At 51.1% G+C, this 16,920-nt stretch overlaps 1 protein-coding gene across 8 annotated transcripts in view; it reads left to right on the plus strand.

Annotated features, from left to right (window-relative positions):
* MYLK (myosin light chain kinase) overlaps positions 1 to 16,920 on the plus strand; it is a gene marked incomplete at its 5' end in the record, with an annotated part of 266,723 nt that overhangs the window by 222,270 nt on the left and 27,533 nt on the right. For all 8 annotated transcript variants that reach the window (XM_082655466.1, XM_082655462.1, XM_082655468.1 and 5 more), the window contains 4 exons: positions 6,821 to 7,123; positions 14,735 to 14,767; positions 14,866 to 14,959; positions 16,270 to 16,473. In XM_082655466.1, the coding sequence (XP_082511592.1) occupies positions 6,821 to 7,123; positions 14,735 to 14,767; positions 14,866 to 14,959; positions 16,270 to 16,473 (634 nt within the window). The remainder of the gene's footprint in view (positions 1 to 6,820; positions 7,124 to 14,734; positions 14,768 to 14,865; positions 14,960 to 16,269; positions 16,474 to 16,920) is intronic.

Here is a 16,920-nt window from a genome sequence, read left to right on the forward strand (position 1 = left end):
TGGTCAGTGCCCTCTCCCACACCCTGAGACAGCCATTCCTCGAGACCCCCTACCCTGCAGGCCTTGGCCACTGGCCTCTCTGAGAAATAGGAGGCATCAGGCATGAACTTGCTTAGCTTGGTGGTCCCACACCTGCAGGCGTCTCTCTATCTGTCCCCGTGCTGACTCCACCCTCCAGGCTCTGGGTGTTGCCCACCTTTCTCCTGTGCTCCGGACCCCAGGCTCTTGAGGGCTCCAACCCCCGCCACCCCCATTCTCTTCAACTTCTCCCCAATTTCTCCCATAAATGTTGCCAGGACTCTCCCATCGTCGCCATGCGCACAGGCACGCATAACTCCTGCAGTATCTCGTCTCACTCTGGCCACCCTAGCATCTTTCTCCTGCTCTCTCTTCACAGCCAAACCCTCTGAAAGAGCCAGTCTCTTCTCTGAGTCTCCTTCTTCACCTCCCTGGCAACAATCTTCAACTCCCTGTAGCCTCACCCCCAGGCCCCATTAGTCTTCTGGGACTGCTCTTCTGAGGTCACCTTGCCCTCCTAATCCCCAATCCACTCCCTTTTTCTTATCTCCTACATCCCAGGATTGAGTTCAGAGTCTGTCTTCAGACTGATTGTCAAGGTCACTTTTTCCTCTCCATCTCAATCACTGTGTTTTTCATGCCCTGGTCAACTCTCTCTTGAAATATCAAACTAGCTTCCTAACTGGCCTCCTACTGTCCGTCATGCTCAGCCCACTGCCCCCCCACACACACGTGGCAGGCGTTCAGGACAGCGAAGGAGCAGCAGATGGATAGCAGGCTGGTCCTAGAGCACTTTCGGGCCTTCATACGTGGTGCACACGAAAGCTTTTCACCTGGTGTTCTTTTTTTTTTTTAACATCTTTATTGGAGTATAATTGCTTTACAATGGTGTGTTAGTTTCTGCTGTATAACAAAGTGAATCATCTATACATATACATATATCCCCATATCCCCTCCCTCTTGCGTCTCCCTCCTACGCTCCCTATCCCACTCCTCTAGGTGGTCACAAAGCACCGAGCTGATCTCCCTGTGCTATGCGGCTGCTTCCCACTAGCTATCTATTTTACGTTTGGGAGTGTATATATGTCTATGCCACTCTCTCACTTTGTCCCAGCTTACCCTTCCCCCTCACCGTGTCCTCAAGTCCATTCTCTAGTAGATCTGTGTCTTTATTCCTGTCCTGCCCCTAGGTTCTTCATGACCATTTTTTTTTTTTTAGATTCCATATATACGTGTTAGCATACGGTATTTGTTTTTCTCTTTCTGACTTACTTCACTCTGTATGACAGACTCTAGGTCCATCCACCTCACTACAAATAACTCAATTTCATTTCTTTCTATGGCTGAGGAATATTCCATTGTATATATGTGCCTCATCTTCTTTATCCATTCATCTGTCGATGGACACTTAGGTTGCTTCCATGTCCTGGCTATTGTAAATAGAGCTGCAGTGAACATTGTGGTACATGACTCATTTTGCGGTACGTGGACCTCTCACTGTTGTGACCTCTCCCGCTGCGGAGCACAGGCTCCGGACACGCAGGCTCAGCGGCCATGGCTCACAGGCCCAGCCACTCCGCGGCATGTGGGATCTTCCCGGACCGGGGCACAAACCCACGTCCCCTGCATCGGCAGGCGGACTCTCAACCACTGTGCCACCAAGGAAGCCCCATGACTCATTTTGAATTATGGTTTTCTCAGGGTATATGCCCAGTAGTGGGATTGCTGGGTCGTATTGTAGTTCTATTTTTAGTTTTTTAAGGAACCTCCATCCTGTTCTCCATAGTGGCTGTATCAATTTACATTCCCACCAACAGTGCAAGAGGGTTCCCTTTTCTCCACACCCTGTCCAGAATTTATTGTTTCTAGACTTTCTGATGATGGCCATTCTGACTGGTGCGAGGTGATACCTCATTGTAGTTTTGATTTGCATTTCTCTAATGATTAGTGATGTTGAGCATCCTATCATGTGCTTGTTGGCAATCTGTATATCTTCTTTGGAGAAATGTCTATTTAGGCCTTCTGCCCAGTTTTGGATTTCACCTGGTGTTCTTTGATCTGATCCCCTTTCTTTAGTTTCCTTAGGTCAGGAGTTTTATCTCTGGGAAGGCCAGTGGACCAGAGGCTCAGGGAATAGGTTTCTCATCTATAAAAGACAGGAGAGACCCTTGACCCCCTCACTCTCTGTGGTGACTCCTATTTTAATTGTCTCCTCCTGGAGTCAGGAACACTTTGGGGGGGGGGATTGGTGCTATTGATCCGGTTCGCCTTTCCACTTAGACCGGAACCTGAAGTATTGATTTGGTGCCACGCCCCGCCCGTCGGCTGGTAGCAGTTTCCAGTTTTCCTTGGTGTTCTCTCTCATCTGCTCCTGCTGGGGGAACGTTAGGGTCAAGTCCATGGAACTGCCTTTCTGTGGCCAGCGCCCCCTGCCCCCACGCTCCCCACGGTGCCCCCCACTCCCCTCCCCCATCACCACCATACGGGCTGCAGTTGTAGCCTTTTATGGTTGAGTTTCTCATTCTCCTCGGCCGGTGCTGACAGGGCCATTGGCGTGGCTGTCCGCCAGCTGGCAGGAGCGGCATGTTAAATGCCGTCCTGGGAGGGGAATGGAATGGAGGGGAAGGGCTTTCTGTCTGCTTCCCCCTTGGAAAGCTAAGAATAGAATTGCTCAATAAAATGAGGACTCGCGTTGATGGGTACAGCAAATCCACATTCATTCAGAGCCTGGGGATTTAGAATCAGTCCAAAGTAAATCTGGATGAAGCCCAGGTTTACCTGCATGTCTCTAGCGACATCTGTGTATTATCTGATCAGGGTTGATTAAGTAGATGTAAAATGTAAATGAGATGAAACAGGAATTGTTTGGCCTACTCCAGACAGTTACAAGCCCTTTGGAAGCATCCACTTGTAAGCCAGCTAAATAAGGCCAGTTTAGCACAACTTCTACTAATTAGCGGTAAATGTCTCTTCTTGTATGTTTTTTAAAGTACCCCTTTCTTTTCAGATAGTCTCTGACTCCTATTTTTTTAAATGATGATAAAAATTAGCCTTTCCCTGGCCTTCCCTGGTGGTGCAGTGGTTAAGAACCCACCTGCCAACGCAGGGAACACAGGTTCGAGCCCTGGTCCGGGAAGATCCCACATGCCGCGGAGCAACTAAGCCCATGTGCCACAACTACTGAGCCTGTGCTCTAGAGCCCGCGAGCCACAACTACTGAGCTTGCACGCCACAACTACTGAAGCCCACGTGCCTAGAGCCCGTGCTCCACAACAAGAGAAGCTACCACAACGAGAAGTCCACGCACCGCAAGGAAGAGTAGCCCCCCCTCGCCACAACTAGAGAAAAGCCCGCGCACAGCAGCGATGACCCAACACAGCCAAAAATAAAAAAATAAATACATAAATTCATTCAAAAAAATTAGTCTTTCCTTCAGTTACTTTAAATGAGTGATGTTTAGCTATTTTGAAGGCTAATTATTATTATATGTTAAGAGATAGTGCAGGGATTTGTGATGCGCAGAGGACCTCTGCCCACGAGTGGGCCTCCAGCCTCAGCCTCGGAGGGGTGAGGGAGGGGCCTCTCGGGCAGGAGAGAGCAGCTGGACCCAGATGAAGTCCTTCATGCGACTTGTCCAACACAAGAAAAACAGGCCACTCTGCGTATCTTTAAAGGAGAAAAACAAAGCAGAGAGGATCCCAGATACCCAGTAATCCCCCAATGCTCTCTGAGCTTGGAACTTGCATGATTTTTAAGGGCAGGAGATTTCTCATCGTAATGCTTGGCTTGGGCTTAAGCAAGATGCATTCTTGATCTTATTCAGCCTGATAGCTGGGAAAATAACAGGCCCCTGGAGTGAGGGTTCAGAGACCTTTTAAAATCTCCTCTTGGCTCCATCACTGGCCAGCTGGGTATTTTTGGTAAGCAAAGTGCCTTGCCTAATCCCGAAGGGCCGGGCTTACCCAGATAGATAACCTGGGGGCCCTTGCAGCCCTGCCATTCTCTCAAAGCTGCAGGTGGCTGCTGAGGTGCCAGTGGAGGGAGGACCAGGTGGGGTTAGGCCCAGTCACAGACCATCTTCAAACACACAGGCACGCAGGGACTGCCAGCGCAGTTACTCCAGAGAAGCAGCAGAGATGAGATCCTCCGTTTTCCCAGGAGTGAGAACATTTGCTGGAGAGAAAATCCTGGAACTGGTACCATCGGAGCCCCTTCCTTTAGACTCAGCGTTTCCCATTCTGCTAGTCAAGTCTCCAGGGAGCCACGAAAGAATTCCAAGGAAGCATGGAGCTCGGGGCCCCGGACACTGAGCCCGCCTGGCCTTTGCCAGGCCATGCCCAGGCCTCCCTCCCAGACTGAGTGCGTCTGTTTCTTTGGCCCTGAGAGCAGGCTGTTCTGAGGACGTCTATTCTGTCCTGAGGGTTTTCGTCCCCAGCTCATCCGGCCTCCATGTGGAGCGCCGTAGGTTGGAAAGAACAGAAAGCATCAGGCTCAGCCCGTGGCTCCCGGGGCAGGCATGCGGGTGGGGCCTCCTAATCTCCTATGACTTCAAACTTGCGTCTGTTCTGAACTCCTTAACATGGCATCAAATTCCTTGAAAGCATTGAGGTTTCACTTTGAATTAAAGCCACCCTCCCCAAACTTTGCATCTTCTCTCATGCTGCAGGCAGTGACATATGTCCTGTGTCAGTTCTCTCTCTTTTAGCCAAGAGACTAAATTTGGAACAGGGTAGGGGATTAATAGTACCTCTTCCAAAATACCCATTTCTCCAAGTTTTCTTTTCTTGACCAAAGCAGGAGGGGAGAATATCAGTCAGTGGAGTGTATCTGTATTCGTCATCTCAAACTACAGGACATTAAACGTGTCCAGTCGGTTTTCCAGGCATTTCCTTTGAGGAAGGGAGGCAGGGAGTCTGTCCTTCATCTTTCTTTAGGCCTTTTGACTTCCTTAGCTGGGTCTTGAGAGGACTTGAACCACTTGCCTGTAAGAGAGTTTAGAGTAATAAACATCTTAGCCAACACCAGAGATATTTCTAAAAAGACCAACATATCTTTCAGAACAAACAGTTTTTCTAAGAGAACATATTGAACAACCCGTGAAAGTGGTTCCATCATAGGAGGCCTCCAGCGTGACTGCCACCGGTGGGGAGTGGCTGTCACAGTCCCAGAGTCATTCTAGGGCGAGTCAGCCCAGGCTGGGGTTGCTGGGTATGGATGGCTTCCGGGCAGTGCGTCCTTGGCTGGATGTAGAAGCAGCAGGGCTTGGGGGAGGGGGAAATGAGTATGTGTGTGTATATGTATATGTGGGTGTGGATGTGTGTGTAGGTATATATGTATGTGTTTGTGTGTGTGTGTGTATGTATGTATAGGTGTGTGTGTATGCATGGACGCATACACAGGCAGAATGTTCTTTTTCTTCTCAATATGCTTAAGTCATTTGCAGGGATTTTCTTTGGCCTTCCTACCTTGCTGAGGGGAAGGAGAGTAGAAATCAAGTACTTTTACCTGGGTTTGCTTATTTGATGCTTGCAAAACCCCTAAGAGGTAGATATATATTAACCCCATTTTCCAAATGAAAAAGACAAACTTGTCCTGGAAGTTAAGGAATTAGCTGGAATTCACATAGCTTATAAATTCACAGAGCATAAAACATGGCTTTTAATTGCCAGTTTGGGGAGCTCTAGGACTCATATTGTCTTGGAGGAGATGAAGGCTTAGTGAACACTGGTATCTGTAACTAAACCAACCACCTGCAGAGACTAAACCTGAAGAATCGAATTCTGTTCAGATGAACACCTGCCAAAAATCAGCAGAACTAAAGAACCGCGTTAATGAACACACTGACTACCGTGATTTGCCTTGAAGTTGGCAGTGTTACTGGTTCTTAGCATTACTGGTCTGAATGGGAAGGCGGCCAGACAAAGGGCCGCTCCTAGTTTGTGTCCTCAGCTCATTTTCTGGCCCTCAGTCAGGGATGATTGTGATTTGCTACGGTGGTTCGCTTTGAAATTCTCTATCTCATTTTATACCAGTCCTAGGAGGATGACAGAGAGAGGGTAGGAGTAATTTTTTATATATTATAAAGTTAGAAATAAACTTCTGCAATAATGATGACAGTAAAGGCTACTCAAACAAGACGCTTTTCTAAGAACATCTCACAACAACCTTGTGATCCAGTGCTATTATCATGCACGTTTTACAGACGAGGAAACTGTGGCACAGAGGGGTTAACAAGTAATGAATGAAGACAGAGCTGTATTCAAACCCAGTGTGTGACTTCAGAGCTCACTGTGCTGTACTGACTCTCAGCGGGGCAGGTGTTTCCCAGGTCCTAGAGAAAGTGGAGACTGACCCCTGGTTATGTCACAGGTCACTGACCTCAGGCCTGAAGGACACACACACACACACACACACACACGCACGCACGCACACACACACACACATTGAACTCTCTCTCAAAGCATATTTTTGATGGGAAGCAGTCCACGCCTCCTGGGCAGCTTCCTAGGTCTGTTTACACTGAGAAATATGTTTTTGACTTGGGCAAAGCACAGGAAACCATGACATGTAGACTGGAAGCTAACCAAAAAAGAGGTTTTTTCTAAGCAAATCGGTATTTGTGGGGCTTTCCACATAGGCAGGTATGTACCTAGGTGTGGCCGTGTGGATGAGGGAAGGAGAGCCAGGACCAGGGATCGCAGCTCCTGTTCTCCAGGCTTCTCCCTCATGACAGAGCCAATTAAAGAACTTCTCTCCCTGCAGTCCTGCAGAGTTGGGTGATGTTGTGCTTCTCTCTCCCCAGACAAGCCGGACCCCCCAGCCGGCACGCCTTGTGCCTCTGACATTCGCAGCTCCTCGCTGACCCTGTCCTGGTACGGCTCCTCGTACGATGGGGGCAGCGCCGTACAGTCCTACAGCGTCGAGATCTGGGACTCGGCGGACAAGAAGTGGAAGGAACTAGCCACATGCCGCAGCACCTCTTTTAACATCCACGACCTGCTGCCTGACCGAGAGTATAAATTCCGTGTGCGCGCAATCAACGTCTATGGAACCAGTGAGCCGAGCCAGGAGTCTGAACTCACAGTGGTGGGAGAGAAACCTGAGGGTAGGCTGCCTTCCTTTCATCCCCGGCTTGCGATAAATGTGCATGACTTACCTTGTGTGGATAGAAGGCTGAACTGAGATGGGTACAAGGGAACTGACAGGACATCACTGATGGCTGGCAGAGTCTTTTGGGATCTTGATTTCCAATGTTGTGATGCTGATCTATACTCTAAAAGAGGTACCTATGATCCTTCAAAAACTATTGAACCACCGGTTTTGGTACAGTCCCAGCAGGGTCGATGGTGTGTTAATCAGAAGCACAGTCCTGGGAAGCGGGAGCTCAGGTAGACCTATAGTTTCAACGTCTTGCCCTACCCGCTCATCCAGCTCCCTCCTCTCTTGCACTCATATTTGAGGGTGAACTCAGTGTCAGGGAAGACCGATAAGATTGGGAGCATAAAATCTGACAAGGAGGACAGCTAACTATAATGAGATGGGCTGCATCCTATTAGACCAGTATAAACAAATTGCAGAAAGCATGAATAATTTTGCCATGAAGGTTGGGAAAGACTTCCTAGACGTAATACTCATGCTGAGTCTTGGGAAAAGGAATAGGATTCCAAGAGGTAGGGCAGATTGGGAGAGGCATTCCTCACAGAGGAAACAGTGTGAGCAAAGGTGCAAAGTGGTAGAAATGCATGGCATTTGGAGACTCGTGTGTGTGGCCAGGGCACATGCTGTGTGAGATAGAACAGGAGGGAGCAACGCAAAAAGGAGGGTGTGGGTAAAATCGTGAGTTCATCAAAGGTTTTCAGGCAGGGGCTTGATGCAATTAGATCTGTTTTTTTAGAAAGAGAGTTAGAGGAAGAATAGACCTTTGGAACTCAAGGGGTGGTCTGGACCACTAGTCTTGGGATCCTGGGAGCCTGTTAGAAACGCAGACTCTCTGCCCCCCACTTCCCTAGTCCCTTCTGAACCTTCATTTTAACATTATCCACCCTCACCCCCCATGGATTCATATACACTTGAAAGTTTGAGAAGCACTGAAGTGGACTAGGGGGATGAGATCGGAGTCAGTGAAATACCAGTTGAGCCTCTGTGGTGTAGTCCGGGAGAGGTATAGTAAGGGCTCCTTAGGAGGTGGAATTGACCATTCCTGATGACATCTGGGGCAAAGAATTCAAGGGAAAATTAGAAGAATCTAAGATTACTCCCAGGTCCCAGCTTGGGCAACTAAAGACAAGTTCAAGAGCCATTTATAGGTTGATTATTATGATTCATGGTGGCTAACATATATTAAACACTTGCTGTATGCTAACCATACATTAAGCACTTTACGTGCATTATGTCACGCATCTAACTCAACGAAGTAGATACTGTCATTACCCCCACTTTACAGATAGGGGAACTGAGGTTTAGAGGGGTGAAACTAGTTGCCCAAGGTCACAGAGCTTGGAAATGGTGTGTTGAAGCTTGAACTCAGAGCTGTCTGACCCTGAGCCTGAGCTCCGTTGGTTAAACTAATGGAGGAGGCCAGGCTGCCTCCCAGTGACTTGGAGGTTAGATAGCAGGGAGTCCCAGAGAAGGTGGAAGTTCTGGCTTCGGTCCTGTTGAGTTGAGGTGTCTGAGGGATATCCATGGGGAGGTGTCTTCAGACTGTTGGATGGTTGAATCCAGAGCTCAGGAGAAAGGTTTAAGCTCGAGCTACAGGTTTGGGGCGGGGGGGTCTTCACTATTTAACTGGTAATTGAAGCCATGGGCATCAGTAAGTTCACGGAGAGGGGGGTAAAGAAAGTCTACACTGATACAGAAATGAAGGAGCCTGCACGACCAGGAGAAAGGACTGAGAGGGGAGAGAACCAAGGGGAGGCTGGAGCTGTGTTGCAGAAACATGGAAGCAGCGAGTGGCAAAGAGGAAAGAGATGAGGATGCAAGATCTTTGGATTCAGCCCTTTGATAAGCCGTGATCTTTGAGAGCAAAGTCCATAGCGTTTCCACAGGGTCGAGAATGGTTGGCCTGGGGCTAAGGAATAAATGGAAGAAGGAGAGGCCAGGAGTATGGAACGTTACTTCAAGAAGTTTCATGTGAAGAGAAGAAAACGAGTGCTGTGAATTTAAGATGGAGGCAAGGTTGCAGGCAGGGAGGAAGGTGGAGGGAAAACAAGTGAAAGACTTCTAGGAGAAGAGAGAGCTGTAAGATGTGAGGTAGAGAGAAGACTAAAGGACCAGGAGCTGGACAGGGCGCAGGTCCTGAAATCACCATATAGCCAGAGGCATCATACGTATGGAAACTGTCATTACAGTTTGATACCCCTCTTTAGTTTCAAAATTTAGGCATAAAACAGATATTAAACTTTACTTTCAAATTAAATGAGGGCTCCAGAAAGAAAGTTTGGAGGTTGCCAGTGGAAAACACACCAAATTTATAATTCTGCCTGTGCAGCCCTGTCTTGGGGGCCTTTGCCCAGGGAGCCCTAGAGATCCCCCAGAGGGCAGGTCTCTCTGAGAGCCACAGTGTGCTGTGGCGGCGTGGATCGTGGAGCCCAGCCCGAGAGAGCCCTGCCAGACCTCTTTGCAGTTTCATGGGGCTCCTGCCCACCAGCCGCTCACAGATGTCTTCTGGGAGAAGCAGTAACAAAACTGCCATCGGCCGCCCTTTGACATGAGCAGAATGGGAAGCAGACTGGTTCGAGTGGGCGTGCCAGGAGAGGCAGCCAGGTTCCAGTCTGCACGTTTTTAGCATATTACTTTGTCCAAGAAGATGACTCCCAACCTCCTAGAAAAGTGATAGAAAAGGGGTAACGTGGCAGTGAGATGTGCATTAGCTGGAAGGGAAAACTTCCAGGTCTTTTAGGGCATGTACCAGGAGAGACTGTAGAATACCTGTTGAGCCCCACACAGAGGACCAGAGGCCACAGGAGCTGCGCGTGTGGCTCTTAGGAGGCCAGGACAGCAGCTTCCAGGGCTGTGAGGACGGTCTGTGGGGAGGAGGGGCTGGGACCACTTGGGTCCAGGCAGGTGGCCTCTCCCTTCTTGCCTGAGGCCAGCTGAACCCCCTTCTGTGGTCCTCAGATTCTCTTCCTGGGGCCCGTCCTGGCAGGAAGCAGACAAAGGGAAATGTTGAAATTGCCTGCAATCCAGGGGAGGGGTTCAGGCCACCCAGGGCTTCCAGGCTGGAAGATGCTCCCACCTCCAGGTCCAGCTGGCTTGTCCCTGATGGGAGGGGGAAGGGGCAGAACAGCACAGAACATCCTCTGAGGGGCAGAGGATGAAGGGGGGGATGGGAGGGTGAGGGTAAGGGGGTGTGGCTTCCAAGTGAAGCTCTGTGGACGGCTCAGAAGCCTGTCAGTTATAGCCTGGGTTGATCATCTCTCTCCTCTTTAAAAGTGCAATGGCTCTCAGAGAAGTGGAGGGTGTGTGTGTGTGTGTGCACATGTGTAGAAGAGGGATGTGATTATAGTAGCTCATTTCTGTGAGCCCGTGGGGTCTGGTGGTCATAAAAAGTCAGTGCCAATTAACCCTCCTCCCTCTAAGCACAGCTAATGTTGGCTCTCACCTTCCCACCGCTACCACGGCCCCTCCAGCCTCTGTCTCAGCAACTTCAGTTTTGGGCTTCATCGGGACCTCTCAGTTCCATCCCCGCCCTCACTCTGCATTCACTCACTCAGTGTGTCCAGTGCCCCTCCTGTGTTCCAGGTGCTGCAGGGGCTCTAGGGATACGGTGGAGGCCACAGCATAGCATGCAGGTCTCCGCCCAGCTCTGTGGCCTCCTTATGCCAGAGCCCCCCCACCCCGCTAAGTCTAGGACCCGTAACCTGACAGCACCCCTCCTCGTCTTCCCAAACCTGAGTAAATGAGCACCTCCCCTTCCCCCTCCCACCCAACGCAGCCGCTCTCTCCCATCCCAACCAGGTCTGGATCTCCACTCCCACCATACTCAACTCTAACTCTGAAATCCGCTCCGTCCTTGCTCCTAATCCTAATTTGTTCTAGTCTGTATAGTTGTTAGCAAACAGCTGTGATAGAGGCTGCTTGCAGAGTAGGGTAGAGATGCAGAGCCCCCAGAGAAGCAGCGGAAATCAACCGCTCACCCTGAGCTGCCGCGGCTGCCCTCCCCGGGGCGCGGGCGCCCTCTAGTGCCCGCTGGGCGCCCAGCAGCCCTCCGCCGTGCAAAGGGACCGCTCTGTCCAGGGAGCCGGCTAGACACGTGCCACGTGAGGGCCAGAGCGCTCAGCCGGCCCTCCCCGAAACACCACTCCAGGGGGATGGTGTCATCTGCCTGCAGAAATATCTTGGAACCATCTTCCAAATAGTTCTTCCACTTAGCTCTTGGATCTCACAGCTCTTTCTGAGTGGATTTTTAAAAAAGTATCTCGTTGAAGTCCCTTCTACTGCAGTTTAGCTCCTTCCTGAACGGAAAGATGGACACCATGTGGCCACCTCTCTCATTACTACCTCTTTATGCTCAGAGAGCTTGGCTAATTGAATTGTGGCCTTTCCCCCACGCCTCTGGGGTTCCTCCTCTCATGGCCATTTCCTTTCCGAATAGAGTGGAGATAGGACGAGAAGGAAAAGGAAGAAGGGAAATGTCTCAGCCTGGAGCCTTGGTCCGAGTTCCACACAGAGGAAGGGTTGCTGTGTAACAGTGAGCCAGAGACCGGGGCCTGGGTTCCCTGAGATTGAGCTGGACCCCACAGCCTTGGTACCAGGAAAGCACGCTGCATCTTGACTGCTAAGGAGAGAGGCAGGAGTTGAGGGTAGGTGTGGTATTTGAGAGGAGGGCAAGAAGGCTAGCTCCATCTCTAACTGGTGTCAGAGAGATGGGGAGAGGCCAGTTCTAGAACTGCATGCCCTTTCAGGGCCACCTGGAAGATGCCTCCGGGAAACAGGTCATCGGAAAGCCCCTCATAGGCTCACAGCGCTGCTTCTGTTCCTTCACGAGGAGAGGACAGACGGTTCCTCCTAGAGATTCCAGGCCAGGAGAGCCTGTCTCTCTGTACTCTCTCATCCTGTTGCTCATTCTACACCAGGATATGTGGCATGGGGACAAAAAGGTCAGGAGAGGTCAAACCACTGTCTCAGCTAGGGCACCACGGATCAGGACGACGGGGCCTCCCTGCCACTAAATGTGGGTATTATCATTAATGTTTTGTCTCTAAGGCCCCATGCAGTGACTGGCATCCACAAGTGCTCAGTTAGTGATTGTTGAATTGACTTGAATCTCTTGCTTTCCTTAAATCCCCGTCTGACATACCATTGTTGAACTAACCTAAACATCTCTTGAACCTATTTATCGTTCTTCCGGTGGCTCTTGAGATGTGATTTCCAGATGCCTGCAGCGTTCCTCCTATGTGAGGTATAACGCTAAACTGTTCTCCCATGTTATAGTATTCATGAGTTGGTGAAAGTTCATAACCCTAATCTCACCCTTGGCTATTGTGATTTTTTTGTTTTTTATCACGTCTGCTTTAGGCTTCTTTCCCAACCAGAGAGGCCTAACCTTTTCTGATCATCTTCACATGGCAGCTCTTCCTTTCAATGGCCCACGCCTCCTCCAGCTCCACTGAGACTTTATCAGTGCCAACAGCCAGGGTTCTAGGATCACATGACCCCAGGCTCTACCAAGGGCAGAGTAATAACACCTGTTTGCAGCCGGTGCACACGTCCCCAGTGACAGCATTCTGTTGGCCAGAGCAGTTGCTTGAGGAATGGGGCTCCCACTTTTGGTTCTAACTAGATACCCTAGGGCTTGTCATGCTGAAAGTCCGAATGATTCAGTTCTCCCTGAACACATGACTCCATTACTACCTTCCAGGTGTGTTGCTCTCAAGTACATTTTGGTCATCTGTGAATTTGACAGTGTCACTGTCAACTCTCAAATCTGTGATTTAGAAGACTTGATCAGTTATACTCACATCCCGACAGTATCTGTGAACCCCACCACTAATCTGAGAGTCCGCATCGACCTTATCCTTTTTTTATTTTTCCATGGCATTTTCCTTTCTGTGACAAATATTCCTCCCTATCCCACTTGTGTTGGTTTTTTAAAATTAAACTGCATCAACAGCATTTTAAGAACTCTAAACAAATCATAGCCTCTCTTGTTCCCGGTCACATGCTTATAAACTCTCTCAAAACCCTTTTCCAGCAAGGGGTACTTACCTTGCATGGGAACTGTGTGACTTCTCTCAGGTTGCCTGCTTAGCTTTCAGTCATTTGTTCTGCCCTCAGCCTAACAGAGAGACTCACTGTCTACAGTTTCAAGCTGCACCTGGTCCCCGACCCACACCTTCACCGCCAGCATTCCACTTGCGAAGCACACAGAGCTGGGCCCGCTCCCACACAAGCCCTCCTTTCTGGGCAGTGTCTGACCAACCCCTCGGCCCCGTCTGCCCTGGCCTTCCTTCCATCTGCCGTCCCTTTCCTGTCCTCAGTCTTGCTCTGCTGGGAGCTTCAGCAAATCACACCCTTTCCCCCAGTGGTTCACACACACAAACACACACACACTTTAGAAATCCTTGGCCTCCCTCTCTGGCTTCCTCAGGTCTTTCTACCTCTTCAGGAAGCCTCCCTTGGTTCCCGCTGTCAGACGGGACACAGCCCCACATCATGGCTGAGTAGCACCTAGCACATCGCAAAGCATGGCGTCCAGGGCTAGCCAAGGACCCGAGAAACCACCTAGAAGTACAGTGCTTTCCTTTTACAGATGAGGAAACTGAGGTCCCGGAAGGGAAGGGCACTTGGCGAAGGTCAAGAAGCCACAGTGGCTCTTTAGGGACTAATTATACCAAAGCAAAGGAAAGCCTGGACTTCAGAAGTGGGTGTATTCCTCTGGCCACCAGCCTGTCCCCTCACGACCCCCCATCCACGACTGAAACATCTGTGAACGGCCAGGGTGGGCTGCTCATGTCCCTCCTTGCCATACCCATAAACACCTGCTGGCTTCCTGCATGACGTCACCCACCTCCTCGCTGTGTTCCATCATTTCTTTTAAGACACAACTCAAGGGCTCCTTCTTCCTAGACTAATTGCTCTGACTTTATACTTGCCCCACTTGTGTCACCTTTCTCCATGGTCTACTCAGTTTGTACTGCGATATTTGTGCTTGATTATATAACACTCGTAATGGATATTTCAAGGATATGTGTTTTTGCCTCTCCAACGAAATTATATATAAGCTCCAAGAAAGGAGGAGAGATCATGCCATCTGTATTTTGTTTTGTACACCCATGATCACTGGCACAATAACTGGTACCTAGCTGGAATTCCAGAAAGACTTCTTAGCAAATGGATAAATGGATCTGACACTAGTAACAATTATAAGTTGCCGACTTTTGAGCCGGAGCAGAAAGGGACTGTCGTAGTTGTGTGTAGGTTCTGAAAGTCAGAGAGACTAAAAAAGATGTGAAGAAGGGCATGTCTAGGGGACCTCAAGGCTAGAGGGGGGTGGATGGAGGGGAGAGCTGGCAGAGGAGGGGCTGGGTGAGGGTCAGCGCCTGCCGGTGTATACGTGGCCCTGTTGCAGCGTGGACCCACTGACCCCGTGGTGGTGCCCAGAGCTCTGGGCTTAGTGGTCTTGTGCCTGGGAAGGCTGAAGTCCGACAGGGCCCCCGGCATGCTTTGCTCTCGGTGGGCCTTCGTTACTAATCGCCCACGCCCTCTCTCCCCCTAGAGCCGAAGGATGAAGTGGAGGTGTCAGATGATGGTGAGTGCTGGCCCCCGTCCTCGGGAAGACTCGAGGGGTGGAGCGGGGGTGGGTGAGGGGTCTGATGACTCACACTCACCCCGACCCCCACCCTGCAGATGAAAAGGAGCCCGAGGTCGATTATCGGACCGTCGTGGTCAATACTGACCAGAAAGTGTCTGACTTCTATGACATCGAAGAGAGACTAGGATCGTAAGTGGAGTGGGAAGCACCCTTCCGGAGCCCAGGGTGAGGGTGGCGCAGGCCCCGAGGTTAAGTTCCCTGCTTCCTCTTCCTGTCCTTCCCTGGGTTCTGCCAACTCCCCAGACTGAGGTTCCTGCAGAACCGGGAGGGCTTGACCTGTTGGCACCCGTGAAAGCATCACCCGGCCAGGGCTCTCTTAGGAGCTGCTGTGCCCCGGGATCCCTCCGCAAGCTTGAGCAGGCCCGTCCCCCTCTGCAATCCACCCCTCACATAGGACATAACCCAGGGCAGCGGGTCTGGCCCGGCCCGTCCTTAGGATCCCTTCCCTTTGATCCGTGCTCGCCGTTCAGCAGTTCTAGCTCTAGTGCTTCAGGAGAACGCGCCCCCTTGACATGCACCTCCTGTCATCACCCCTCGCTTTGTGAACTCAGGCCACAGTCTCTGCTCAGGCTCTTCCCTGGGCTGCAGAGACACCAGTGGACTCAGACCACAACCCTGGGCCCTCGACACAGCCAGGCTGTGCCCACCAGCAGCAGCACCCAGGGCTGCCTGTCGCCCACTATCCCTGGAGGAGGAGGGGAGGTGGAAGAGAGAGGAATGGGGCTCAGCTCTTTATTTCCGGAGGGTTTCTGTCCAATAAAGGAGTGACACCAACCTCATCGCAGTCCTGAAGAACGAGGACCCTGCTCTGGGGCGGGAGTGGTGTCAGCGGAATGCCACCACTGCCATCCCTACAGTGGGAAGCAGGGACCTTGCTAGACTGTCTCCAGGCCCCCGGTACTGGAAAGGCGTGGAAGGAAGGCAACCACTCTGAAATTCCCGGTACCTGGGGAGGACTTCCCCAACCTGACGTCACGGGTCCTTTCGCGGGGGAAAGGGAAAGAAGTCTGTCGCCAAGATTGAGGCCTCAGCCCAAGGAGATGACAGTCCTAAAAGAACAGCAAGACTGGACAGGGTTAGGGCAGGGTTGGGGGCCAGACCCGGGCTGACATTGACAAGTGATGGAGAGTAGGTTTACGGCATCCACAGTGTGCTTCACTGACCTAGAGCAGGGACTGGCAGACTTCTTCTGTAAAGGGCCAGATAATGGATATTTAGGGTTTGTGGGCCATGTGGTCTATGCTGCAACGACTGCTCTGCTACTGAAACCCAGAAGCAGCCACAGACAATCTGGGCACAAATGGGCATGGCTGTTTTCCAGTAAAACTTTATTTAGAAAAAGAGGGAGGCCAGATGGGTCCCACGGTCCATCACTTGCCAATCCCAGGTCAGTGGAAAGCTGGGCTAAATTGCTTTTTCTCTCCTCCTTTCATTCACAGTGGGAAATTTGGACAGGTCTTTCGACTTGTAGAGAAGAAAACTGGAAAAATCTGGGCAGGGAAATTCTTCAAGGCATATTCAGCAAAAGAGAAGGAGAACATCCGGCAGGAGATCAGCATCATGAACTGCCTCCACCACCCCAAGCTGGTCCAGTGTGTGGATGCCTTCGAAGAGAAGGCCAACATCGTCATGGTCCTGGAAATGTGAGTGTCCCGCCGCGGGGCGGCCCAGGATCCCCTTGTGGGACTCCCCCGCTGTCCCGCCACCACCCTCCGCCCCGAGATGGAGAGCACTGTGGGCCAGGGTGTGATGTGCACGACACTCAGCAGCCTGTATGGCCGGGTGCTGACCACTGGGGACAGTCCATCTGTGCATGGTGCCGACCCTGACCCACTGCCCACCAGCCCCCTCTGCTCATCTCCAGAACACACTGGCAGGTCTTTGAGGACCCCTGCCCCCTTCTCACCCTCACCTCCCTGTGAAAGGCTCAGGGCTACCCCTCGGCTCCTTGGTTTCATTCAGGGCATTCTGACCTAGAGTGGCTTTAGAGCAGAAGAGGGGGGACAGGGCAGCTTCCCAACCGGCCTGTGAGAGAGAAGGGGGCCCAGGGCTGGGAGCTCAGAACGCAGGAGTGTAAGCCTCACTCCCGT

Source organism: Grampus griseus, assembly GCF_964374135.1.
Source record: "Grampus griseus genome assembly, chromosome: 5".
NCBI classification, from domain to species: domain Eukaryota; kingdom Metazoa; phylum Chordata; class Mammalia; order Artiodactyla; family Delphinidae; genus Grampus; species Grampus griseus.